This window comes from Bubalus bubalis, chromosome 5, assembly GCF_019923935.1.
Source record: "Bubalus bubalis isolate 160015118507 breed Murrah chromosome 5, NDDB_SH_1, whole genome shotgun sequence".
NCBI classification, from domain to species: domain Eukaryota; kingdom Metazoa; phylum Chordata; class Mammalia; order Artiodactyla; family Bovidae; genus Bubalus; species Bubalus bubalis.
The window spans coordinates 132,067,475-132,093,183 of record NC_059161.1 but is presented as its reverse complement, the minus strand read 5'-3'; the positions used below and the strand labels follow the sequence as shown (position 1 = coordinate 132,093,183).

Here is a 25,709-nt window from a genome sequence, read left to right as displayed (position 1 = left end):
GAAGCGAAAATGGCCGAAGGCACTCCGTTCGCGCCCCGCGCCGAGAGGCTGCCGGGATCGCGGCGGACTCGGCGGGCGGGGCGGGCGGGAGCGGGGCGGGGCCCGGGGCAGGATGGCGGCCCCGCGGCGAGGTGAGCGGCTGGCGGCGCTTGAGGGGCGGGGGCGGGAGGTCCCAGAGGGCCCCCGGGGGAGCGGTCCGCTTGGCTCGGTTCTTCGCGGTGCGGGGACACCTCGCGCGTGTTATTAACCAGTGGACTCAGCGTGGTCACTAGGGGAGGCCGCCGCCCGCAGAGCCCGCCCCGGGCCCGCGGCCGTGCGGTCCCGGCTCCCCCGGGCGACGCGCGGCGCCCCTCGACCCAGACGGGCGCCGCTGTGCGTCTCGGCCAGCAGCGAGCGGGACGGCTTGGTCTGAGGCCGGGAGGCGGGGGCTCCCCGCTTCGGCTTAGCCTGGCCCGGCGGCGCCCTGCGCGGGGGCCCGTGCGAACTCCCGGCGGCCGGGGCGCTCGACCCGAGCGAGGGAAGAGCCGTTTCCGCACCGCCGTCCGGGCCCGGGGGTCTGGAGCGCCGAGCCCGCCGGCGGCGCTGTCCGTGCTCTGAGCGCCCGCCGGGCTTCCCGGCCGCGGAGTTCCAAAGCGCGGACTGGTGCCGGGCCGCCGGTGTGAAGTTTGCACGTTCTCATGCGGTGAAAATCGCGTTCCCACCAGGGCACGGTCCCTTCACACCCTTCCTGTGTCACCAAAGGGAAGACGTGTGTTCTCTTTGCTTCTGCATCCAACTTCTGACAAGTGGCTCAGACTGGAAAGACTCCGCCTGCAGTCGACCCGGGTTCGATTCCTGGGTCGGGAAGATCCCCTGGAGAAGGGAATGGCAACCCACTCCAGTACTCTTGTCTGGAGAATCCTATGGACAGAGGAGCCTGGTGGGCCACAGTCTATGGGGTCGCAAAAAGGCGGACACGACTGAGTGACTAACATGGACACCTGTTCACAGCCGCATTGTTAATGCATTAGATCATTGACAAAAATGTGAAGTCCTAAAAGCCCCGGCTGTCTTGTCAGAATGAGCGTCTTTCTGTAGATCCGAAATCATTGGAACACCGTATCTGATTGTAGCTACCCTTGCCGTTCATTGTTTAAATCCCAAATAGCTGACGGGTTTTCTACAGGTATCTTCCCTGAGCCCCACCATCTCAGTCTGTAACAATGATCAGGCGGCAGATCTGAAGTTCTGCAGCACAGTGTCAAGAGAAGGGTCGGAAAAGAGGAAACTCCTGATTAGCGAGAAGTCCACCCAAATGGTGACAGGTAGTGAGGCCTCCGAGCTTCCCCGGGCTTGGAAAAGAGCGCATCCGGCATAGAGCCCACTCTTCCTGTATGGCCACGCGGGTTTTATTAATGATGGGGCTGGCACCCACCTTGGCCCCCTGCACTCAGCACCTGCTGCCTCTCCGTCGCCCATGTCCCATTCCAACCACTTAAGACCTCTACCCAAGTGAGACTCGCTAGAGGACCCCGGATCTGCCCAGGAAGCAGGGTCTAACCCTTTGACGTACCCCCAGAGCTCAGTCAGGCCAAAGGTTTCTCTCTTGCCTGCTTGGGACTAAGGAGGATGTGGTGTGGGAGAGAGCACCATCCCACCTGCTGCTGGCAGATTCTGAGGCCCACGCTCATCTCAGGATGCAGGGAGAATGCGTAACTGCTGTGCGGTGGGAGTGGGTGGAAAGAACTTGGATTGCTAGCTTAGGAAATGCTTATTTGGGGAGAGATTTAATTTTATGAGTAAAATTCCAGAGAAAAGCAAATGTCTCTTATCAACGACAAAGACCTGAATCAGAAAAGGTCTTCGTCTGCACACGAGGGGCCAGGTGCAGAAGCCACAGGAGACAAGAAAGTTGCATGTCTGGCTCCTCCCCGGCGATGGAGCAGATCCCCCTGTCCTGGCCTTTAGTGTCGAGCGTGCGTCCAGGCTTCATCTCGTCAGGACGCCCTGCCTCCCCGCCTCAGGTTCAGCACAGCAGGTGGTCAGATCCTCCTTGGAGGGATGACAGGTGCAGAGGTGTCGGAAAGGAGCCTCGCTGTGGGCCAGTGATGCTGGACAACAGAACAGGCCAAGACCTGGGGCCTCCCTGACTGGTTCCTTCTCTTCCAGGGAAAGCTTCCTCCACGGTGGTATCCTGCTGCTCTGTCCCCTGGCCCTGTGTCAGCCCAGGACCCAGGCCTCCACACAGGGCACCTGCAGTTGGCTCCTGGCTCCTGCTTTTTGCTCCTTTAAGCCCCACCCCCACCTCTCTTGTGGGTTCTGAGTTGGGGGGGCATCCTCTGCCAGGTGGAAAGAGTTGACAGACCTCCTCCACCACTGCCTCCTGCTCAGCCCCGCGCTGGCCCTGCCTGACTCCCACCCAGGAGGCACAGGAAACTGAAAACCCTCGCCTGGGACACTTAGAGAAACGACAAGTGTTTGGAGCTGAGCAAAGCTCTGGGCAAAAAATTTAACTGTCCCCCCCACCCCGCCCCCATCCCTCAAAGAAAGACATTTTCTTTGAAGAAAATGAGGAAAAGTCACTTTCTGCTTTCAGTCTTATAACTGGGACCCAGATCAGGGTGATGCACTTGGGAAAGCCCAGGAAGCCGAGGCTTTCCAGCCTACGGTCACCAGAGGTGTGCTGGGTCCTCAGGCGACGGTGTCCTGGGAGGGAAGCCCAGCCCCGCCCCCCATCCCACAGGGGCCCTGCCAGGCGAGGCGGCACTGGAAGCCTGGCAGGGGCCGGTGGTCAGGTGTCCATGGCCACCCACAGGGGCCTGGGCTGGACCTACCCACCCACAGGGCCTCCGAACAGACGTCAGAGCCTCCTGTTGGCCTCCCTGGGGCGGGTGCCCCGGCAGGGCTGTCTCCTGGGCCTGAGAGTCCTTAACCGCTGGCCAGCTCTCGTCGCTCCCGCTGCAGATGCTGCTCTGTTTGAGTGGAACGTACTACGCCCTGTATTTCCTAGCTACGTTCCTGCTGCTCATGTATAAAAGTGAGTCATGTGGGAAGAGGCAGTGCGAAGGTGTGGGCGCCCTGGCGCCTGTGACGAGATCTCTGCTCTGTTGCTGGTTTGTCTCCAGGTCAGGTTTTCACTTATCCTCACAGTTGCCTGGTCCTCGACCTGACTCTGCTGTTTCTGATGGGGATTCTGGAAGCGATTCGGTTATACTTCGGTGAGTTGACTGAAAACCATATAGTACTTGAGACACCAGCCTTGCTAGCTTCACACGGAACCTTTAAACATTCGTCACTTTGTATCACAGTTCATCCCCTAAGGCCCCCACAGTGTAGAAGCCCTGATAGAACTGTGTCCCCCTGCCCGCTTCACAGCTCACCGCCAGCGCCCAGCCTTCCCACTCCGATCGCAGGCACACAGACACAAGCACGTCTCTTAAAGGGTTAGGGTTAGGGTTAGGGTTAGGGTGCTCCCCTCCTGCTGCCAGAGCGGCGGATACAAGAGAACAGCGGGCACCGCCGGGGCCCCAGGCATGTGACGTGGGAGGGGGCGGGCGAGACACGGCCTCTGCCCCCGCCCCGTCGTCCGGTGCCCCTCGCCCCCGGGGCCCCGGGCATGTGACGCGGGAGGGGGCGGGCGAGACACGGCCTCTGCCCCCGCCCCGTCGTCCGGTGCCCCTCGCCCCCGGGGCCCCGGGCATGTGACGCGGGAGGGGGCGGGCGAGACACGGCCTCTGCCCCCGCCCGTCTTCCGGTGCCCCTCACCCCCGGGGCCCCTGGGCATCTTCTGTGTGCCCCTCACACCTGGGGCAGCTGGAGGTGAGCATCTTAAGTGCCTGCCGCTGGTTTGTGAGACGTGCAGCTGCTTTGTCGTCTTGTGAGTGTGTGTGACATCTTCCAGAATGACAGCGTAGAGGAAAACGGTTTTGGAAATTTTAAAGAAAATTCTCTCAGTCCATGTGGAATTAGGAAAAACTGTCAGAAAACAGTTGGGATCACTTTCAGAGATCGAGACTGCTGCTGCCCCACCACTGCTGACCTGGAGACCCACAGCTGGGCCTCAGTGAGAGCACTTCTCTCCCCTTTGATGGTCACTCATGTGGGCACTCCCGTCCCCCGTGATGGTCACTCAGGAGGGTTTCAGTGAGAGCACTCCCGTCCCCTTGATGGTCATCCAGAGCAGGGCCTCATGCGGGCACTCCTGTCCCCCGTGATGGTCACTCGGGGTCGCCCCCTGACACCTTCAGATGGCCCATGACAGTCACAAACTGGCTCTGGTCTCACAGCCGCGCTACCAGGGCCCTCCCAGGCGCCCATGTCCGGAAGGCCCTGCCCACCCATCACGTCAGTTCTGCTCTGCAGGGACCATGGGCAACCTGATGGAGGCTGAGGTGCCACTGGCCACCAGCCTGGTCCTCACCGTGGGCAGCGCCCTGCTGTCTGCCTACTTCCTGCTCTGGCAGACCCTGGTACTGCGTGCAGACTTGGCCCTCGGCGCCCCGCTCCTGGCAGTCCACGGCCTGGAGGCTGTCCTGCAGGTGGTGGCCATTGCTGCCTTCGTCAGCTAGGTGAGCAGTGCCAGCCCCGTGGGACAGCCCTGGACAGGAGCCCTCCTCAGGGCAGATGGTCCCCCACTGTCCCCTCGAGCAGGAAAGGCATCTTCGTGCTCACCGGCCCCAGTGTTAGAGAGACTGGGTGTTTGCAGTGGGGTGTGCGCGGCAGAGGTGGGGCTGGGCACCAGGACAGAACAGAGTGCTGCGGCAGGGGCCCTGGGCAGGCTCGGGGGGTAGGGTGGGGGTGGAACCTGAGAGGGTTCTGGTTCTGGCTGGTGATCCCTGGGGTGCGGAGGGGGTTGAGGCCCTTCGGAAAGCAGGCGGCCAGGTCAGAGCCTCCCGGGGTCCAAGGCACCCCACCCCAGGCAGGGACTGCGGCTCTCTGCTCCCCCTGCAGCTGCAGGGCAGCTTGGGGGTCCTGGGCTCTGCCTCCCAGAGGAGGTACTCGCGGGCTGCCTAATCCCCCTTTCCCCGGAGGTGCTGAGGAAAGGTGATCTGGACGCTGCAGACCTGCGGGAGCTGGCGGCAGCGTTCTCTGGGGATTTGTGCCATTCACAGATCCTCGGTGAGTGTTCCCGGGAGGAATCTGAGCTGGTGTTTTCTAGTGACCTTCCTGCATTTGTTTCAGTTGCACATTTTCTCTGTTTCGAATAACACTGTGTTTGAATATCTAGATATTTTCTCTTCATTGTATCTTTAGAATAAAGGAACGTTTATACCTCCCTCAACTACTCCTGACTGAAGCCACCTGCCTCCAGGCTTCTCCCTCCACCCAGTTCAGGTCCATCAGGGCCCAGGCCCAGCAGCTCTGGAGCAGCACTCCACCGGCCTGGGCCTCCTCGGGGTTGGCCTCAGAGAGGGGGGCCGAATTATCATCCCACTGGTCTTGTCCTCAGGGCCGAGTGGGCGCGGGAGCGCCTCTCTGCCCCCTGACTCCTTGGGCTCAGCACCCGTGAGCACCTGTAACCCGAGGGCAGGCGAGGTGCCCTCCTGTGGAGCCCTCCTTGCGTCCAGCGGAGCCCCACCCCCTGCACCCCGCATACGCTCCGGAAGCCTCCGAGGATGCCACAGCCGCTCCCTGTGGCAAGATGCCTTTCGGGTTTGCGACCCTCCCAAGGATCTGGGCCAGGCCCTAGACACCCCCATCGCTTTGGCCACAAGTCACTCCATGTTGGAGGTAGCCACAGGCAGTCTGGGACTCGAGGCTCCCAGCAGCATCCTTGAGGGGGTCAGTTCTCCTGCTCTGAAGAGCAGAGGGTGCCCACCTGGGCGGCTCCTTTCTCCCGTTTTGCCTGTTCAGGCTCAGCCTCCAGGAAGAGCGGGCGAGGGCAGGCTTCCCTTCCCCTCGGGGTTGTCAGCAGATGGGGAGAATCAGGAAGCCAGGGCTCAGGGGCAGGGCTGGGCCGGAGGATGAAGCCACTCCCAGCGCCCCTGTGCAAGCTCGCCTGGAACCCCAGGCCGTGGGCAGGGAGGTCCCCACAGTGTGGGAAGGGGCAGTGCCACCGACATTCCAGGACAGGGTGCCTCCTCCCCCGGGGCTTCCTGGCAAGCTGCCCAGCTCTCCTCGACCCTGGGACTCCGACGCCTCACACACGCTTTCCTGCTTCCCCCACCCAGAAACAGTAGGAGAGCCCTGGGGGTGCCTGCCTTCCTCTTCACTTCCTCTTCACCCAGCTTGGTGGGCAGCAGCATCCTGGGGGGGTCAGCTCAGGAGGAGGAAAGACAACTACCGGCAGAGCTTGGGGCCTGGCCTGAGGCCAGGGGTTGCTGCCTGGAGCGCCTTCACACCGACTGCCTGGCCACTCAAGGACAGCCTGGGCCATAGGCATCCCAACCCCCGCCAAGGAACAACCCCACCCCTCACGGAGTGCCCACCTGGGCTGGGCAGCGTGAAGAAAGACTTAGGAGGACGCCTCTCCACCCCCCACCTGGCCGGCTCAGGGCACAGGACTGCAGGGTCTCTGGCCAATGGCCCTACCTTGGAGACTCATAGACTGAAACACGGCCCTGGCGCCCCCTCCAGACCAGAGCGGCACCAGGCGAAGAGAATGGGCCTCGGTCCCCGAGTCCTGGGGCCCTGAGGCTGGGGGCACCTAGCAGGGGCACGTCTGCCCTCCCCGGGGATCTGCAGGCAGCTCGGCCTGCCGGCAGGACCTCGAAACCTCAAGGTGCGCCCTCCTGCGCACCCCCGCGAGGGACGGGCTCGCGGCCCCGCCCGCGCGCCCACCGGCAGCCCCGCTCTCCGGGTGGGGTTTGCGCAGGTAGAAGGCGTGTGTGGTGGGGGCACTGTCCCGGGAGCCTCGGGGGCGGGGCATTCGCGTGCCCCCGCCCCTGCCCAGGGCCAGCCCGCGCGAGGTGACTAACCTGCCGCTCAGGTTCCTCCCCGCGCCCCGCCCCGGCCCCTCCGCGCGCCCCTCCCTCCTTCCGAGCCAGGCACCGACAGACGGGCGGGCGGACGCGCGGACGAAGGGACCAGCGGACGGACGGCCAGGAGCGGGGCTGCGAGAAAAGCAGGTGAGCGCCCCGACCCCGCTCGGAGCCCGCACCGGCTGGGCGCTGGAGCGACGGACGGCGGGTCCCCGGGCCTCGGTTTCCCCAAGTGGCGGCACGACGCGGGGCTCCGCCTGGGTCTACAGGCCGGGCTGGGCCGCGCGGGGCATAGGCGAGAGGGGCCGCGCCGGGTCCGCGGGGTTTTCCCTGGGCTGGCGGCCAGGAGCGGGGCCTGCGGCCTGGCCTGCCCCGTCTGGTCCTGGGGCGGCGCCGTGAGCTGGGGATGTTTGTACGCCAGTGGCTTCTGAGTCAGACAGCCCCTCCCAACCTTGGGCTCAGTAGGAGGAAGCCCCTCCTCCAGTGAAGAAGGTGTTGAGGGGGTTCTCCTGCCCCTCAAAGGCCTTGGACCCCGCCCCCCGACCCCGATGCCAGGCAGGCTGGGGGCTCCTTTGGGGCCGGCTTCCTGGGTGTGGGAGCCGGGGAGTGAGCCCCAGTCCAGGGTCAGGCACTCGGTCAAGTCTAGGGTGTGGGAGGTGGAGGGCAGGGGGAGCTGGGGGCCCCGTGGTGCAGCCCATGTGCCTCCAGTCTGGGTTGTGCTGGCCTGGCCTGGGCAGCCCCTGTGTCTCAGGTGTCTGCCATGGCAGGGGAGGTCGGTGGGCAGGGCTCCCGGGCTTCTGAAGTGCCCACTGACCACCTGTGTCCCTGCCCCCAGATAGTCAGCCCCAGCTCTGCTGGGAGGCAGGGCCTGGCGGGCGACTCCTCTGCCCCGGCCTCCGCTAGGGCAGCTGACCCTGGGACCCCCTACTCCGCTCCAGCCTTGCCCATGGCAGCAGTGACTCCTGCCCCACCCAGCAGTGCCCGCAGCGTCCAGACCTGGGCACAGCCCAGCCGGAGGGGCTCCCCCGTCCCAGGGCCCCACCTGGCTCCCTGGCCTCAAGCTGACTCCTCCCCAAGGTCACTCTTCTGGGAGCTGGAATTTGAACTTGGAGCTGCTCCCTCCGCCCTCCCTGCCCTGCTGGGGCCTCCTCCCCTCCAGGCCTGACCGGCACAATATGCGGTCATCCCTGTGCACCCGGAAAATGGCCACAGTGCAACCGAAGTGCAGCCCGTGGCCCTCAGGGCCAGTGCCGGCCCCACCCCAGCCGGCCGAAGCCCGTGCTCCCCACTCCCGCCCTGTAGGCAGCCCCTCCCCCAGCTGCTCCCCAGCCCAGATGCCAGCGCCTAGAATCACCTTCCTGGCCAGCCCTGAGCCCCCCACCCCACCCCAGGGAGTCAGAGAACAACCCAGGTGTCCGCCCACAGGCCTGGGTTTCACCCAGTGGTGTGTGTGTGTGTGTGTGTGTATTGGACACACGTGCCCAGCACCCTCAGCTCAGCCCGCCAGGAATCCCACTAAGCAAACACTCCGGTTCACCTACTGAGGTCAGAAGCATTCCGGACATTCTCCACAGACAGATGGGCAGAGGAATCTTGCCAAGTCCAGACCCTGGGGATGTGGGGGGGTGACCTGAAGCCCCCAGTCCCTCAACCCTCTTGGGAGCTTCTCTGTAGGTAGAACCTGGTCAAGCCAGAAAGTCTTAGGCAGTCCCTGCCCTGGATGCCAGCACCCCTGGCTTGTGACCCGACCCTGCAGGCCCCTAACACTAAAGCCACAGATGGATGGTGTCACCGGTGACATCTGCTGGGTGCAAGTGTGGGCCCCGGTGTCCCCACGGAGCACAGAATCCCACAGGGCACGTCATCCTGGCCCAGGGATGCCAGGCTGTGCTTGGCACCCAGGGGGTGGCTCTGTGTCCCTAGGCCCCTGCCTCCCTCGCCAGGCTATCGCCTCAGCCTCTGCTGCCTTGTCTGGCTCTGACCTGCCTCAGGGCCTTTAAACTTGCTATTCCCTCTGCTTGGAAGGTGCCTGCTTCCCCTGAGGCCCTTGCAGAGCCCCGGGACATCTTCCTCAAAACTCTACCCCAGACAGCCTCTGGGGCTGGGGCCCCCCTGCTGGCACACCCTGGGGGCCCCTGAGCACCAGCCGGGACGTGGAGCAGGACTGGGCCTGCTGTGTCCAGAAGGCTGGGCTCTGCTCCCTGAGGACCACCTGCCCAGGCACCCTGCGGAATCTGGCCAGGCCCTGGCCTGGGGGGTGGGGAGGAGGAGACCCAGGCCCCGCATGGGAGCGGCAGGGCCCCGGCCGGGTCCGGCCGAGGGGTCGCTTGATTCCCCTGTCCCCTCAGGTGTGGGCCGGGCACCAAGCCCTGGACTCCGGCCACACTGAGGTCTGCCCTCTTCCCGCCAGCCACCGGCGAGGACACCATGAGCCAAGCAGGGTCCGTGAGCTGTTGCCCGGGTGCCGCCAAGTGAGCCCCCGCCCCACCCGCCCCCCCCAACACCCCCACCCGCCCCGCCGTCCCAAGGGAGGGGTGTGGCATGGCCCCACCCTCACCAGCCCCTCCTCTGCAGTGGCAGCCTGGGCCGGTCTGACGGTGTGCCCAAGATGAGTGCCAAGGACCTGTTTGGTGAGTGAGGTGTAAGAACAGGAGGCTGGGGACAGCTCAGCGGGGAGGGTCTCCCCTACAGCCCTCCCCAGGGCTGTGCCAGGCCCCCACCGGGGAAGGCAGATCAGCCTGGGCCCCCAGAGGAGGCTCCTGGGCCCAAACCAACCAACAGGTGCTCAGGCCCCGCCTCCAAACTCTGGCCACAGAACAGCCCTCCCCCAGTGGGCCGGTAAGGGGAGAGGCCTTAGGAATAATTCAGGGAGCATCAATATTGATTCTCTGCGCTCCTCTCTGCCACCCGATCCTCCGGGGGGGAGGGTGCCGGGGCTCCTGCTGGGCTGAGTGCCAAGTGTCTGCTCCTGGAGGGCGGGGCCTGGCCAGCCCCCTCCCCAGCTCTGACCTTCCCCCAGTCATGCAGGCCCTGGAAAGCAAGGAGCCCCGGGAGGGGCAGGGAGATGGTCTCTGGCAGCTCTTAGAATCGGGGCAAGGCCTGGACGAGACCCCTCCCCAGGCAGGTGGGCCCGCGGCCTCCGCGGGGAGAGGCTGAGCCTCCTACACCCGCTCCAGGGCAGACCTGGGCACAGCCGTGCCTTCACCTCGCGGAGCTGGGGATCCCTCCTGTGGACAGAGGGAACCCCAGGTTCTGCCAGGAGAGGCCGCCCCCTATTCTGCGTGCCCGCGTCCGTCCTGGCGGTCATGAGGGGCCCACAGGCAGCCTGCGCTCTGGCCTCCCCTTGGCCATGCCCGGGTCCTGCCTGTTGGGCCGAATGACAGCGTCTCCTGTTCAGAGCAGAGAAAGAAGTACTCCAACTCCAACGTAATCATGCACGAGACCTCCCAGTACCACGTCCAGGTGAGCCCCCCACCCCGCAGGGCGCTCCTCTGCTCTGTACTCCCAAGTCCCCAGGCCAGTAGGGAAACGGAAGCCCCGGGAGGCATGGTCCGGCAGCAGGCCACATTCTGAGCTCCCAGCAAGTGGGGGGCCCCCCTCCCGTCCTGGGAGCTCCCAGTGTGAGAGCCGCAGGAGCCCTGGGGCTGCGTCAGGGAGAGGATGGGCTCTGGGTGCCCCTGCAGCCCTCAGACGGAGGGCCCAGTCGGGAGAAAACTGTCCTCCTGGCCCCACAGCGGAGGCTGGAGCGGGAGGGTGGAGCCATCAGACTCGCTTCTCAGCTCCTCCTGGGGGCCTTGACAGCCACTCCCATGGAGCTGGGAAGGATGGGCGACCGCACCATCTGAGAGCTCTAGACCAGCTGACAGCTCAGGAGGCCTTTGCTCCCGGGTCAGTTTTAGTTCACATTTAGAACCCAGGAAACATGTTTTTTAAATGACCTTCCTGTTCCTGGCAGCTGGCAAGTTCCTGGTTCCTGGTCACTGTCCAAACCTGTAGGACAAGAGGGCTGGGAAAGGATGAGGAGGGAGGAAGGGGGGGTACCTGGAGCAGGAAGGTGAGAGTGGGGTCCTGGAGCAGGAAGGTGGGGGACCCCATAGCAGGAAGGTGGGGGGGACCTTGAGCAGGAAGGTGGGGGGTACCCGGAGCAGGAAGGTGGGGGGGGTCCTGGAGCAGGAAGGTGAGGGTGGGGTCCTGGAGCAGGAAGGTGGGGGACCCCATAGCAGGAAGGTGGGGGACCCTGGAGCAGGAAGGTGGGGGGACCCCATAGCAGGAAGGTGGAGGGGTCCTGGAGCAGGAAGGTGAGGGTGGGGTCCTGGAGCAGGAAGGTGGGGGACCCCATAGCAGGAAGGTGGGGGGACCCAGAGCAGGAATGTGGGGGGACCCTGGAGCAGGAAGGTGGGGGAGTCCTGGAGCAGGAAGGTGCAGGGGTCCTGGAGCAGGAAGGTGGGGGGACCCTGGAGCAGGAAGGTGAGGGTGGGGTCCAGGAGCAGGAAGGTGGGAGATCCTGGAGCAGGAAGGTGGGGGATCCTGGAGCAGGAAGGTGGGGGAACCCCGGAGCAGGAAGGTGGGGGGACCCTGGAGCAGGAAGGTAGGGGGGTCCTGGAGCAAGAAGATGGGGGAGACCCTGGAGCAGGAAGGTAAATACCTTCCTCCCCATAGAACCCTCCATGCCCCAGAAGCCATGGGAGTCACTGCTTTCTGAACCTCAGCCTTCTTGTCTAGAGAGCGGGTCCACTGAGCCAAGGGGGTCCTAGGGCTCTTGCCTGGGGCTGTGCTGTGATCAGCCCCTCGTGCCAGCCTGCCCAGGAGGCCTCTGTTCAGCCAGCTCGTGCCTGCTGCTGGCTCAGCACCCAGGGCAGCCCTCCGCAGAGGGACTTTGCCCTCCTGGTGAGGAGCCACCTGGTCACTGGGGCCTCCCAGCCCTTCTCCTAGATTTTAGTCCAAACTAGCCTGTGAAGGCGGAGAAGGCAATGGCACCCCACTCCAGTACTCTTGCTTGGAGAATCCCATGGACGGAGGAGCCTGGTAGGCTGCAGTCCATGGGGTCGCTGTGGGTCGGACACGACTGAACAACTTCACTTTCACTTTTTACTTTCATGCATTGGAGAAGGAAATGGCAACCCACTCCAGTGTTCTTGCCTGGAGAATCCCAGCGACAGGGGAGCCTGGTGGGCTGCTGTCTATGGGGTCGCGCAGAGTCGGACACGACTGAAGCGACTTAGCAGCAGCAGCCTCTGAAGGACCCCAGCTCAGGACACCTCTTCTGCCCACTCAGCAGCCAGCAGGGCTGAGGAAGTGGGTGATTTGTGGCCCCGCCTGCATTCCCTGGTGGCTCAGAACTGAAAGAATCTGCCTGTAGGAGATGCGGGTCTATGGGTTCCATCCCTGGGTCAGGAAGATCCCCTGGAGAAGGAAATGTCAACCTGCTCCAGTATTCTTGCCTGGAAAATCCCAGGGACAGAGGAGCCTAGTGGGCTATAGTCCATGGGGTTGCAAAGAGTCGGACACGACTTAGTGACTAAACCACCACCCAGATGAGGAAACTGAAGCCGAGAGAGGTGGCGACAAGATCAGACCGACCCTGGCAATGGGAGGGGGTGCCCAAGGCTTGTGGATTTGTTTCTTTATTCCAAACTAACACACCGTGTGGAGAAGGCAGTGGCAACCACTCCAATGTTCCTGCCTGGAGAATCCCAGGGACGGGAGAGCCTGGTGGGCTGTCATCTCTTGGGCTGCGTTGAGTCGGACACGACTGAAGCGACTTAGCAGCAGCAGCCTGTGAAGCTGGCCTCGGGGATTGGAGCTTGAGGTTCTGCACCAGCGCGCCCAGGACACCGGACGGCCCTGTCCTTTGTGGCTGCCCCCGCCCCCACCCCGCATTGCTCCGCCCTCCATTCCTGCAGTTCCGCGTTTTTGAGAATCCTCTAAAACTGAATTCGTTAGCGTTTACAAGCATCTTTGCTCTTCTGCTTGGTAAACTTATTTCAAAGATGCTGTGTGTACGGAAGAGTTCTCCAGGTCCAAAGCCCCACCTGGCCCCTGGACCTTCGTGGGGTGCTGCCTGTGTCCACGTCAGATGTATAGGCTCCTTGTTGAACAGTGGGGGGTCCTTCGCATTCAGCTAAAGGTGTATGGATAAGAAATACCTCCTCCCAGTCTGGCTTGTCAACGCACATGCATTAACTGTGTTGAAGCGGGTAGAAATGTTTAATTTTGATGACTTCCAGTCACATCCATTTTTTTCTTTCATGGTCAGGTTGCTTTGGGGAGCTTGAGAAGTCTTATCTGCTTCGGTCATTGCTTGACCCAAGGCTCTGAAAACGTCTTGCATTTTCTTATAGATACTTTGTAGTTTGTGTGTGTGCTAAAGTCGCTTCAGTTATGTCCAACTCGTTGTGACCCCACGGGCTGAGATCTTCCCGATTCAGGGATCCAACCCAGGCCTCTTGCGTCTCCTGCATTGGCAGGCAGACTCTACCATTAGCTCCACGAGGAAAGCCCCACTTTGTAGTCGAGGCTGTTACATTTAGATCTGTGTTGCTGTTGCTCAGTCTCCAAGTCCCGTCTGACTCTTCGAGAACCCAGGGACCGCAGCACGCCAGGCTTCCCTGTCCCTCTCCATCTCCCGGAGTTTACCCAAGTTCATATCCATTGCATTGGTGATGCCATCCAACCATCTCATCCTCTGCTGTCCACTTCTCCTCCTGCCCACAGTCTTTCCCAGCAGCCGGGTCTTTTCCATTGAGTCAGTTCTTCCCATCAGGTGGCCCAAAGTATTGGAGCTTCAGCTTCAGTGTCAGTCCTTCCAATGAGTATTCAGGGTTGATTTCCTTTAAGATTGACTGGTTTGATCTCCGTGCTGTCCAAGGGACTCTCAAGCGTCTTCTCCAACACCACAGCTTGAAAGCATCAATTCTTAGGCGCTCAGCCTTCTTTATGGTCCTGTCTCACATCTGTACAGGACTACTGGAAAGACCACAGCCTTGACCATACAGACCTCGGCAAAGTGATGTCTTTGCCTTTTAACACACTGTCTAGGCTTGTCATGGCTTTCTTGCCAAGGAGTGATCATCTTCCAATTTCATGACTGCAGTCACCATCTGCAGTGGTTTTAGAGCCCACGAAGAGGGATTCTGTCACCACTTCCACCTTTTAGAGCTATAACCCATTTTAAATTCATTTTTTGGTTTGAGACTCAAGGCTAACCTTCGCTGTAGGGAAGTGCAGTTCCAAGGAAGCTATTTTTTCTCCCTCATAAGCACTTTGGTGCCTTTGTCAAAGATCGACTATTTGGGTCTGGATGGGTCTGTTCCTGGATTCTCTGTGCTTCATACAATTTTACCTCTTCCTACTTATTAACCATCTTGAAACCAGGCAATTTTGTTTTTTTTCTTTAAGGTTTTCTTGACTATTCTAAGTTCTTTGGGCTTGCATTTACATTTTAGAATCAAACTGTCCATTTTCACCCCTCCCCCCAGAAGCCTGCTAGAATTTTGATTTGCACTGAGTCAAGTCCAAGGATCAGTTTAGGGAGACTTAACGTTGAGTCTTTCCCACCCACAAACATGGCGGCTCTTCACTTAAAGGTCTTCTCTAATTTCTCTCAGGCCTTTTTTGTGATTTTTACTGCAGAGGTCTCACAGCTCTTTGTTAAAATATTCCTTAGGTGTTTGATTTTGATATACTGTTATAAATTATATCATTTTTTAAATTTAATTTTCCAGTTGTCTTGTAGCATTTGTTTTGTACAACTGAATTTTGTAAAGTGATTGAGTATCCTAAGACTTCGCTGAATTCGTCTATTTGTTTCAGGAACTGCTCGTAGATTCATTGGATTTTTTATGAGTCGTTTTGTCTGCAAATACAGTACTTAATTTCTTAATTTTAAGCACTCCATCTTTCTTACTTTGTTGCCCTTGCTAGAGCCCTCAGGATGGCGCTCCAGAATAATGGTAGTGGCAGCCTTGCCTGTGTCCAGTCCAGGAGAAAGTGTTCCGAATTCCCTGGTTTATAAGCTGCCTGTTTCTGTGGGTACCCTTTACGAGAATGGGAGAGTTCCTTTCCATTCTTTTGTTTGCTGAGAGTTTTTATCACGAAAGTTGTCAAATTTTATCAAGTGCTTCCTCAATTGAGATGTCCTTGCCGTCCTGTTAACGTATGAATCGTGCTGGGTTTTTGGGTGTTTTGGCTGCGTTGGGTCTGCTGTGCTGCACATGGGCTTCCTCTCATTCTGATGCCTTCTCTGGTTGCAGAGCGCGGGCTAAGGCACTCGGGTTCAGTAGCGGGGGCACATGGGCTTAGCTGCCCCTTGGTGTGTGGGATCTTCCTGGAACAGGGATGGAACCTGTGTCCCCTGCTTTGGCAAGCAGGTTCTTAACTACTGGACCACCAGGAAAGTCCTGAATCACTCTGTTTTTTTTTTTTTTTTTTTTTTTTTTTTTTTTTTTTTTATTATTGATCCTTCTTATTTATTTATTTTTTTTTTTTCTATTTTATTTTATTTTTTTTTTTTTTTAATTTTATTTTATTTTTAAACTTTACATAACTGTATTAGATTTGCCAAATATCAAAATGAATCCGCCACAGGTTTACATGTGTTCCCCATCCTGAACCCTCCTCCCTCCACTCTGTTTTTTTAAAATGTTGAACCAGCCTTGCATTTCTAGGATACATTTCATTTATTAATGGTTTATTATCTTTTTTATGTGTTGGCAAGACTAATTTGCTAATATTTTGTTAAGGATTTTTTGCACCAATATTTATTAGAACACTGGTCTATAGTTTTCTCTTCCTGCAAAGCCCTTGGTAGGTTTTGGTATCAGAATTATGTTGGCCTTATAAAATGAGTGGAGCGATGTTGCTGCTCCTCTCGTCCTCAGAAACAGTTAATGGAAGGTTGTGACTTTTTCCTTTAAGTATTTGTTAGGATTCACCTGTGAGGCCCTGAATATACAGTTTTCTTTCTGGCAAGGTTTCTTTTATTATGAATTCACTTTTATGCCTGTATGATCTCTAGTTATGTCCCCTCCTTCCTTCTGGTTATTGATCATTTGTGTTTTCTCCATTTTTGTCTTGATCAGTCTTGCTAAGCGATTATCAATTTCATCAATCCTTTCAGAACCAGCCTTGGGCTTTGTTGATTTTTCTGTTTGTTTTACTAGTTTGTTGATTTCTGCTCTTAATTTCCTTCTTCCCACTTGCTCTGGTCTCCTTTTTTAACATTTATTTCTGCGGCTGTGATTCCCTTTTTCCCACTTGCTCTGGTTTCCTTTTTTTATTTTCGCGGCTGTGAGAGGCCTTAGCTACAGCACGTGGGATCTTCCATCTTCACTGAATCTGGTTCCCTGACCAGGGATTGAACACCCGCCCCTGCAGAGTCTTAGCCACTGGGCCACCAGGGAAGTCCCACAGGGTTTCATTTGGTTGTCATTTTCTAGTTTCTTAAGAAGAATGCTAAAAAAAATAAAAATAAAATAAAGAAAGAAAGAAGAAAGAATGCTCAGACCATTGCTATTGCCTTTGGTAACCATAGCTTGTTTCTGAAATCTGTGGGTCTGTTTCTGTTTTGTGAGTAAGTTCATTTGTATCGTATTTTAAAATTAGATTCCACATATGAGTGATGTGTGTTAGTCACTCAGTCGTGTCTGACTCTTCGAGACCCCACGAACTGTAGCCCACCAGGTCCCTCAGTCCATGGGATTCTCCAGGCAAGAACACTGGAGTGTGTTGCCATTCCCTTCTCCAGAGGATCTTCCTGACCCAGAGACTGAACCCTGGTCTCCTTCGCAGGCAGGTTCTTTACCACTTGAGCTACAGGGAAGTCCTATATGAGTGACATCATAAGACAACTGTCTGACTTACTTCACTGACTGTGATAATCTCTAACCCTGTCCACCTTGATGCAACTTGGAATATTTTCTACTTTTCCTTGTGACTTCTTTGGCCCATGGGTTGTTTAGATTTTTCTTCTTTTTAAGCATTTAACAATGTAAACATTTGTGGGCGTGAGTTCCCTCTAGCGCTGCCTTTGCTACATCCCATAAGTTTGGGTACATTTCGTGTCTGTTCTTGGTCACCGGCTATTTTATTTTCCTGGTGATTGATTCCCTTTCACTCACTTGCTGTCTGGAAGTGTGTTGTTCAGTTTCCACAGATGTGGACCCAGAGTAATTAGAAAGATGTTGCTCAATTTCTGGTTAGCAGGTTTCTCAGTTGAGTCTGATATTGATTGCTGATTTAACCCTACTGTGTCAGAGGACACAGGCTGTGTCTTCAGGGGATCGGAACGCACGGGCGGTATGCTTGGTATGCTTTGCAGACAGACTGGCTGCCTGACAGTCTCTGCATGCTTCTGCTCCCTCTCGAAGCTGCCCGTGGCCCTGTAGCCCGGCCTCTGGGTTGTGCGGGGAGCGGGCTTGCAGCTGCACGTGTGCAGGCTGCCTGGGTGGAGACATGAGAGGGAAGCCCCTGGCCCTGCCCGGTGTCACCAACTCCTCCCGGAGCTGCCAGGCGAGGCCCCCTTTCTCCACATCTTAACCGGCCAGCGTCGCCCACAAGAGCAACCGAATGGGGGAAACTCATTCTTAAAGGAATAGTCTCATGAGGCTTCAATCTGCAATTCTGGTATTGAATGAGTCTGCATAAAATTTTCTTCTTTTTTTTTTGGCTGCACCATGTAGCTTGTGGGATCTAAGTTCCCAGACCAGGGACTGGATCCTCGGCAGTCAGAGCTCAGAGTCCTAACCAGTGGCCTGCCAGGGGGGTCCCCGGCATATAATTTTCTAACCAAAGGGTTCCTCCATGTCTATTTCCCTGTAGACTCCCTGTCCATGCCTTGTGTCAATTTTTCAATCGGGCCGTTAATCTTTTATACTTATTTACGTATGCTTTCATTATTTATTCATTTACTGTTGGTGTTCTTAATTATTAAACAAAACAGAGCTCTTAACAAAGTAAGAACTATCATTGTAATACAGATCAATCTTTTTCTATTTAAAAAAAATTAGTCTGCATCAAATCTATTATAGCTATTATTTTGTGTTTTCTCACTTTTTTAGAACTTTGTATGTGGTATTTTTTTCACAAGCAGAATGTTTTTTTAGGTCAGATTTATGGGTTTTGTCTTTTTATTTCCTTTTTTTTTTGTCTTGTGGCCATGCTGCGTGGCACGTGGAATCCTAGCTCCCCAAGCAGGGATCGAACCTGTGGCCCCTGCAGCGGCAGCACAGCCTTAGCCACAGGACCCCCAGGGAAGTCCTGATCTTCTGAGTATCTGGGTTTTCTTCCTGGCTTAGCAAAGTCCCCCGGGGGAGAAGCCTGTCTGAGGTTATGTGAAGTCACCCTTCACGCATCCAGTTCTGTGGCTAAGCCTTGCCTGCTTAAGAGTTTATGTCAGTGTTCACCCAGCTGTCTCAGCACCATTTCCTGAATTCAGCAAAGGTTGGCACAGACACTCGGGGGCTCCTGGGAGGACAAGGCACCTGAGCCAGGCTTCCAGAGAGAGGAGGGGGTGGGCAGGGCTGGCCGCCCGGGGGCCCCTGTGGGCTGCTCACTTCCTCCCTACACGTTCCCCGGGGGCCTGCCGTGGGCCCGGCCCTGTCACGGGAGACAGCGGGCAGGCGGCAGAGAAGCGCGTGGTACCGCACGTAAATCAGGACGATAAACAAAAGGGCAGGTCAGGGAGGTGGTGACAGGGAGGCTGTGGCTGGGCAGTCAAGGAGGAAAGCGCCCCAGGAGCGTCTGGAAGGAAGAGTGAGTTGGGAGCAGCCAGGTGGGCAGAGACAGTAGGAGTGGAGGCCCCGCCCGGCTGCAGGGGACCAGGGGGCCTGCATCCCCGAGCCACGGGCGGACGAGGCTGCGGGGGATGTGTGCAGGGCTGCTAAGGGGTTCACCGGAGCCTGTCTGTGGCCTCCACAGACAGCCCCAAGGTGGGGCTTTGTCTCTTCAGACCCCCAGGTCAGGGCTGTTCCCCTCAGAGCCCCAGGGTTGGCGTGGCCCCCTCAGACCCCAAGGCACAGCCCCTTGGCCCTTGACACCAGGAGGGCTGCACCCAGGGTGACACCCTGCCCACCCACCCAGCACCTGGCTACGTTCATCATGGACAAGAGTGAGGCCATCACGTCTGTGGAAGACGCCATCCGGAAGCTGGTGCAGCTGAGCTCCAAGGAGAAGATCTGGACACAGGAGATGCTGCTGCAGGTCAACGACCAGTCGCTGCGACTGCTGGATATGGAGTCGCAGGTACCTCGGCGGGAGGAGGGCGCGGGCTGGTTCTGCCAGGCGGGTGGCGGCAGCGACCCAGGCGCGCTGAGCCTGTCTGTGGAACCTGAAGGCGGAGAGCAGAGGCCAGGTGGACCAGGCCGGGCTGGAGTCAGGGGAGCCCCGCCCACAGGGCCACGCCCCTCTCGCCAGAGCCCTCCAGGGCTGGACCAAGGCGGGCGAGTGGTGTGGACCTCGCCGGTGCCGGCCGCGTCTTTGCGCCGGTCCCTTCTGGGCCGTGTCTGTGGCGTGAAGGCTACAGGCCAGGCCAGCCAGCCCGTGTCCGTGGCGCCCCCTCCCTGAGCCCGCCCCCGTGAGCCGGTCCCAGCCTCCTGTCCCTCAGGAGGAGCTGGAGAACTTCCCTCTGCCCAGCGTGCGGCACAGCCAGACGGTGCTCAACCAGCTGCGCTACCCGTCCGTGCTGCTGCTCGTGTGCCAGGACGCGGACCAGAGCAAGCCCGACGTCCACTTCTTCCACTGCGACGAGGTGGAGGTGAGGCGGGCGGCCGTGGGCTCGGGGGTGGGGCGGGGGCACGCGTCCCTCCTCAGAGCCGGCCTGACGACCCCCCCCCCCCCGCCCCACCCCGCAGGCGGAGCTCGTGCAGGAGGACATCGAGAGCGCGCTGGCTGACTGCCGCCTGGGGAAGAAGATGCGGCCGCAGACCCTCAAGTAGGGGCTCGGAGGGACTGGGGCGGCGGGCCTGGGCGGGGGCTGCACCGGGCTGAGCCGCCCCTCGTCCGCCTCAGGGGCCACCTGGAGAAGATCCGGCAGCGGCGGTCGATCCTGCCCGCGGCCCCGGGCCCGGCCCCCATCCCCTTCCAGCGCTTCGGCGGGGACTCCCCTTCCACCAAGAACCGAGTGGGCCTGCTGACACCGCTGGGAGAGCTAGGTGGGCCCCGCGGGGCGGGGCTGGGGGCGGCAGCAGGGGCGGCAGCGGGCCGGTCAGCCGCAGCTCTGCCCCCTGCAGGCCTCCGCCGCCGCGAGTCGCTGGAGGAGGAGCCGCGGGCCGCGCTGGCGCAGAGGATTGAGAAGGAGACGGTGGGTCTCGCGCGGGGCGCCCCAGGCACTCCGGGCCCCTCGACCAGCCCCCCAACCACACCCTCCCCCGGCCCGGGGGCCAAGAGGCAGCAGGTGGGGGTGTCCCTGCGGCGGGTCGGGCCGCCTGAGGTTGACCCCTGCCCTAATCTGACCCCAGCAAATCCTCAACTGCGCCCTGGACGACATTGAGTGGTTCGTGGCGCGGCTGCAGAAGGCGGCGGAGGCCTTCAAGCAGCTGAACCAGCGCAAGAAGGGAAAGAAGAAGGGGAAGAAGGGGCCGGCAGGTGCGGGGCAGGGGCGGGCGCGGGGGCGGGGCGGGGGGCAAAGTGACCCCTGACAGAGGAAGGTGCGGCCGAGCTGGTGGGCAGCCTCAGGCTGAGGCCAGACCCGCCGGGCACGGCGACAGCGGGCCAGCCAGGCTAACTTCCGGCCCCCGTCCAGAGGGCGTCCTCACGCTACGGGCGCGGCCCCCCTCGGAGGCTGAGTTTGTGGACTGTTTCCAGAAGACTAAGCTGGCCTTCAACCTGCTGGTGAGGGCAAGGGGCGCCCCGTCCCGCCGAGCTGACGTGGGGGATGGGGTCCCGCTTGCCCGCGGTGCCACCTCCCCCCACATCCGCGTGCCCGCTGCCCTCCCCCACCCGTGTGCCCGCTCCCCTCCCCCAGGCCAAGCTGCAGAAGCACATCGAGAATCCCAGCGCGGCTGAGCTGGTGCACTTCCTCTTCGGACCTCTGGACCTGGTGCCTGGGGCTGGGGGAAGCGGGGACCTGGGGGCTTGCCGGTGACTGGGAGAAGCAGGTGCCCACGTTGGGCAGTTGGCTGGGGCTGGCATCCACGCTCAGAGCTGCGGACACAGTGGGCCAGCCTGTAGCGCTGCCGGGGATAGAGGGGTTGGGAGATGAGGGGAGGGGAGTGGGGGAGGGGTTGGGGGAGGGGGGAATCGGCCAGCAGCCCCCTCTGAGCCCCGCTGTGCCCCCCAGATCGTCAGCACTTGCGGTGGCCCGAACATCGCTCGCTCTGTGTCCAGGCCCCTGCTGTCCCGCGACGCTGTGGGCTTCCTGCGTGGCCACCTGGTCCCCAAGGAGATGGCACTGTGGGAATCCCTGGGGGAGACCTGGACACGCCCCCGGTAGGGCAGCTGCACGGGGCACACCAGGATGGGGTCCTGAGCGGGGTTGGCTCGGTCAGCGGGCGCAGCTCACCCCAGGCCCTTCCGCCCCAGCTCTGAGTGGCCACGGGAGCCGCAGGCGCCCCCATACGTGCCCAGGTTCCACAGTGGCTGGGAGCCACCCCTGGACGTGCTGCAGGACGCCCCCTGGGAGGTGGAGGGGCTGGCAGCTCCTGGCGACGAGGTCAGAGCTCCTGCAGCCCCTTCCGACCCCACCTCTGCCCTCCGCTCACTGCCCGCCCTCCTGGCTCAGCCCCTGCCGCACACCAAACCTAGGCGCCTGCTTCCCCACAGCCGGCTCCGGTGAGCCGACCGTCCTTTAGAAACTCCCCGAAGCACGGCCTGGTACCGGAGCCCACGCCCCCAGGAGACGTCCTCCCCCAGGTCAGCTCCCAGCACACTCACAGGTAAGCTCCCCTCAGGGTGAGGCGGGGCGCCGCTCACCCCTCCAGTCACCGAGGCTCTGCTGTGGGCGGCATCACCGGCTCAGTGGACAGGAGTCTGAGCAGACTGGGGGAAGAGTGAAGGGCAGGGAAGCCCGGTGTGCGCGGTTCACAGCGACTGGACGACTGCGGTGGCTTCCTGCCACCAGATGGCGGCCAGAGGCGCGTCCCGACCGCCAGCCTTTTCCGCACTGGAGCAGCGTTTCCTTTCAGCTCTGTTGTGTGCGGTTGGGAAAACGTGGAAAGCACGTGTAAATCCACCACCTGATACGTCACCTTTTCCCGTCTCCATGTTTATGCTTTAGAAACTTGTAGAAACGTACTAAACCACTGGACTTAAGTGGTCTCACCGATCCCAGCCACCCAGTCGGGGCTGATTTAGACCCAGCCTCAGAGCCCGAGGAGAAGGCTTAGGGTCCCCATGGGGACAGCCTTCCTCCCCGCTCCATACGCGTTTCCATGGACCACATCTCCCAGCCCCAGGGCCTAGGGGAGTCCCCGTCCTTCCTCCCCTCCTCTCCTCTTCTGTTCTCAGTCCTGGTCTAGACTTGTGTGGGGAGCACCTTACCTCCCAGACCCCAGGATTCAGTCTCAGGAAGGGAGGAGCTGGAATCCATGTTTAGACAAGTGTGCCCCTCCTTCTGCCCCACATCAGCCGCCTGATGCCCCTGGTCCCTGGCCTAGGGTCACCTTTAAGAAACATTTTCATCCTTTGATCTCCAGCCTCTGGCTGGTCCACCCGAGCCCATCCTGACACACCCCCAGCCAGGGCCCCAGGAGCCACCGCATCCCCACCCCCCACGTGCCCGGGTCCTGAGCCCACACCTGTGTGAGCGGTGCCCTTGTGCCCTAGCAGCAGGCTGTCCAGGAGGGATGGCCCAGCACGGGTGACAGGCACAGGCCTGCTCCTTCCAGGGGCTGGGACACCCCGTGTGGTGCGGGTCCATGCGCTGTCTGCAGCGCCAGAGGCGCTGTGGCTCTGAAAGCTTCTGCCCGGCCCCGGATGGTCAGCTGATGCTGTGTCCCCTGGGGGCTGGACCTGGAGACTCCTGAGGGGGCCTGGGCTGGGGCGGGCCTTGCTGTGCCCACAGGCCCCCGCGTGCCACCCGCCTCTGCTGCCCCCCCACGCAGGGGGCCCCAGACGCAACGCGGCTGTCACAGTTTCCAGCCCAGCTGACAGCCGCAGCCTCTGCGCCGCAGACGGGAGGCAGCCACGCACCTGGGAAGCTGTGCCCGGCCCGGCCCCAGGCCGAGGAGAGACCCCAGCCCAGTGCAGGGCCTCAGTCCCTCCTGTCCCACACAGAGGCTACGAGTCTGTGCCAGCCATGGCCAAGTACGTCAAGGTCCTCTATGACTTCACGGCCCGCAATGCCAACGAACTGTCGGTACTCAGGGACGAGGTCCTGGAGGTGAGTGGGGGCTACGGGGGGGGGTGTCTCAGAAAAGGCGTCTGCCTGGCTCCGGGGCTCCACTCTGGGTCCTCAGCCTGGCACCCCCAGCACAGCCTGGCTGATCCCCTTTGGGGATCTCAGAGGGGTGTTAAGGGCCCCTGAGCTGGGCAGGACTCAGGAAAAAGGAGGACTCTCCCTGTGCTGGGTGAGGAACCCCCCAACCCAGCAGAGCCTTGTCATTCACATCCACCCGGGAGCCCCTTCAAGGCACTTCCCGTATTTCGTGCCAGTCCTGAATCCAGGCCACCCACTAAAAAGTGGAGCGGCTCAGGGGGGGGAGTGATCTATATCCACAGTCAGGCTAGAGGCTCAGGACACCCCAGGGGGACTGGAAGCAGAGTGGGAGGCCAGGGGCCAGGGGTGCTGGCCAGGATGTGGTCATCATCACGGGACTGGGCATGGGCCGGCTCGGGGGCACTGCAGAACCCTCTCTGGCCCGTTGGTAAAGGGGGCTCCCCCTGGTGGTCCCCAAAGCCCACACTGGTCCCCGTTGCTTGGGCGGATGCGGGGCCTGCAGGTGCTGGAGGACGGCCACCAGTGGTGGGAGCTTCGGAATCGCAGCGGCCAGGCAGGCTACGTGCCCGGCAACATCCTGGCAGAGACCCGGCTGGAGGACGCCCCCCAGGAGCAGGTGAGGGGAGGTCTGCCCTGTCCCACTACGGTCGGCAGGGGCGGGGTGAGGTCGCGAAAGACCCAGCTCGGACTCCTCCCTGCGGGGACTGATGAAAGCTCCCGGGTCTGGGCCCAGGCTGGGAAGGTGGGGCTTCCGAGCAGGTCCTGGGGGTGGGGGGAGGAACGGGGAGTGGGGAGAGAGGCCTGGGGAGGGATGCCGAGCTGACCTAACGGCGCCCCCACCCCGTGCTCTGCCCCCCTCCCCCTGCAGGGAGTGAAATACTGGGGTCCTGCCAGCCCAACCCACAAGCTGCCCCCCAGCTTTGCCGGAAACAAAGACGGTGAGGGATGGGGCCCCTGGACCCCAGCGGCCCGCACCCCGTCGGGAGGCGGCGGGGGAGGGGAGCCCTCGGTCAGGTGGCGCGGGTCTGAGCGCCTGACACCCGCAGAGCTGATGCAGCACATGGATGAAGTCAACGACGAGCTGGTGAAGAAGATCAGCAACATCCGCGCGCAGCCGGCGCGGCCCTTCCGGGTGGAGCGCAGCCAGCCGGCGGCCCCGCCGCTCACCCACGCGTCCGGGCCCCGCGAGGTCCGCGCCTGGCTGGAGGCCAAGGCCTTCAGCGCGCGGTGAGCGGGGGTGGGGTGAGCGGTGGGGCGAGGTCCGCGCCGGGAGGGAGGCCCAGGCCTTCGGCGCGCGGGGTCGGGGCCGCGCCCTCGCCGCGCTCACGCTGGCGCTCGCCCCGCAGGGTCGTGGAGCACCTGGGCGTCCTGACCGGCCCGCAGCTCTTCTCTCTCAACAAGGACGAGCTGCGGAAGGTGTGCGGGGAGGAGGGCGCCCGCGTGTACAGCCAGCTCACCGTGCAGAAGGCCTTCCTGGAGGTGAGCCCGTCCGCCCCGCGGTGCCGGGACGGCGGCTGGCGGGACCCTGACCGACGTCCCCTCTCCCCCAGAAGCAGCAGGGTGGGTCGGAGCTGGAGGAGCTCATGAGCAAGTTCCATTCCAAGACCCAGAGGCGCGCAGAGGAGGACAGTTAGGCCTGCGGCTGGGGACGCGCCCCGCGGCTGGAGTGTTATTTTTGTTCGCTGACGTGTTTCGGACCCAGGACTCGGATGGACAGTCACGCTGGCTGGGGCCCCTGGGGCCTGACCTCGGCTCGGCGCTGCCCCCGCGCACGCCCCCCGGGCCGCCCCCACACTCACCGCAGCCAAACTTGCCGCCAGGCGGTGCCAGCCCCTCCTCCGCCTGCCCCCTGACCCCGGAGCGCTGCCCGTACTCCCTGCTCCCGAGGCCGCAGGAATCCCCAGAGCCGTCAGGGACCTTTCCTCAGGCCTCGCCCCCGCACCCCCTCCCCGCCCCCCAAAGGCCGGCTGCGGGCCGAGGGCAGCAGACCTCAGCCACCCCGCTGCCCTTGGCTCTGAGCTGGCCAGGCTGGTGCCCCTTGAGGGCCTAGACCGCCTCAGCACTCACCCAGTCCTCTGGTCTCCTGGGGTGGCCTGGGGGGCTCCCCCCAGGAGTGGGGTGTGCCTGGGGCACTCCTTCACCGCCTGGAGGATTGAGGACGGACTGAACCCCTTTCACCAGAGGACTGACCCTGGGAACCCCTCAACGCCCCACACCTGTCCCCAGCGGGCCCCCCCTCCCCCCCACACCTGTCCCCAGCCCTCCGCGTAGCTCAGGCGCTCAGAGCTTCCTCTGACCCGGTCTTAGGCCTGCTCCGCCTGGCCTGCTGTGCAGTGGGAGGTGAGTCTCGGAGCCCTGGACTCTGCGATCACACCCCAAGGAGGAGAGGTGACCAAGGCTCGGGATCCACACCATTAAACCACTTCAGTCTCCCAGCA

The 25,709-nt window shown here is 61.1% G+C and overlaps 2 protein-coding genes across 6 annotated transcripts; both read left to right on the top strand.

Moving 5' to 3' along the window:
• Positions 1 to 9,518, top strand: TMEM80 (transmembrane protein 80). 5 transcript variants are annotated; one of them, XR_006641144.1, is made up of 9 exons: positions 1 to 131; positions 2,149 to 2,168; positions 2,923 to 3,016; positions 3,105 to 3,197; positions 4,342 to 4,547; positions 5,091 to 5,097; positions 5,233 to 7,046; positions 9,310 to 9,370; positions 9,474 to 9,518. XR_006641144.1 is itself a non-coding variant. In XM_044943902.2 (6 exons), the coding sequence occupies exons 1-5, from the start codon at positions 113 to 115 to the stop codon at positions 4,545 to 4,547; spliced, it is 432 nt and encodes a 143-aa protein (XP_044799837.2). In that variant the 5' UTR covers positions 1 to 112; the 3' UTR covers positions 5,091 to 5,255. The 5 variants fall into 5 exon arrangements, 3 of the variants coding, with proteins under 3 accessions (XP_044799837.2, XP_025142871.2, XP_044799836.2); XR_006641143.1 differs by having other exon boundaries at positions 5,010 to 5,097; XM_044943902.2 differs by lacking the exons at positions 9,310 to 9,370; positions 9,474 to 9,518 and having other exon boundaries at positions 5,091 to 5,255.
• EPS8L2 (EPS8 like 2) lies at positions 6,971 to 25,709 on the top strand. The gene is made up of 21 exons (XM_025287080.3): positions 6,971 to 7,046; positions 9,310 to 9,370; positions 9,474 to 9,529; positions 10,297 to 10,361; positions 18,978 to 19,139; positions 19,501 to 19,650; positions 19,748 to 19,827; positions 19,905 to 20,047; positions 20,126 to 20,196; positions 20,354 to 20,480; positions 20,638 to 20,726; positions 20,860 to 20,934; positions 21,175 to 21,323; positions 21,417 to 21,546; positions 21,657 to 21,769; positions 23,109 to 23,214; positions 23,774 to 23,887; positions 24,140 to 24,209; positions 24,318 to 24,498; positions 24,618 to 24,750; positions 24,822 to 25,709. Exons 2-21 carry the CDS (start codon positions 9,327 to 9,329, stop codon positions 24,903 to 24,905), a joined length of 2,142 nt encoding a protein of 713 aa, XP_025142865.1. The 5' UTR covers positions 6,971 to 7,046; positions 9,310 to 9,326; the 3' UTR covers positions 24,906 to 25,709.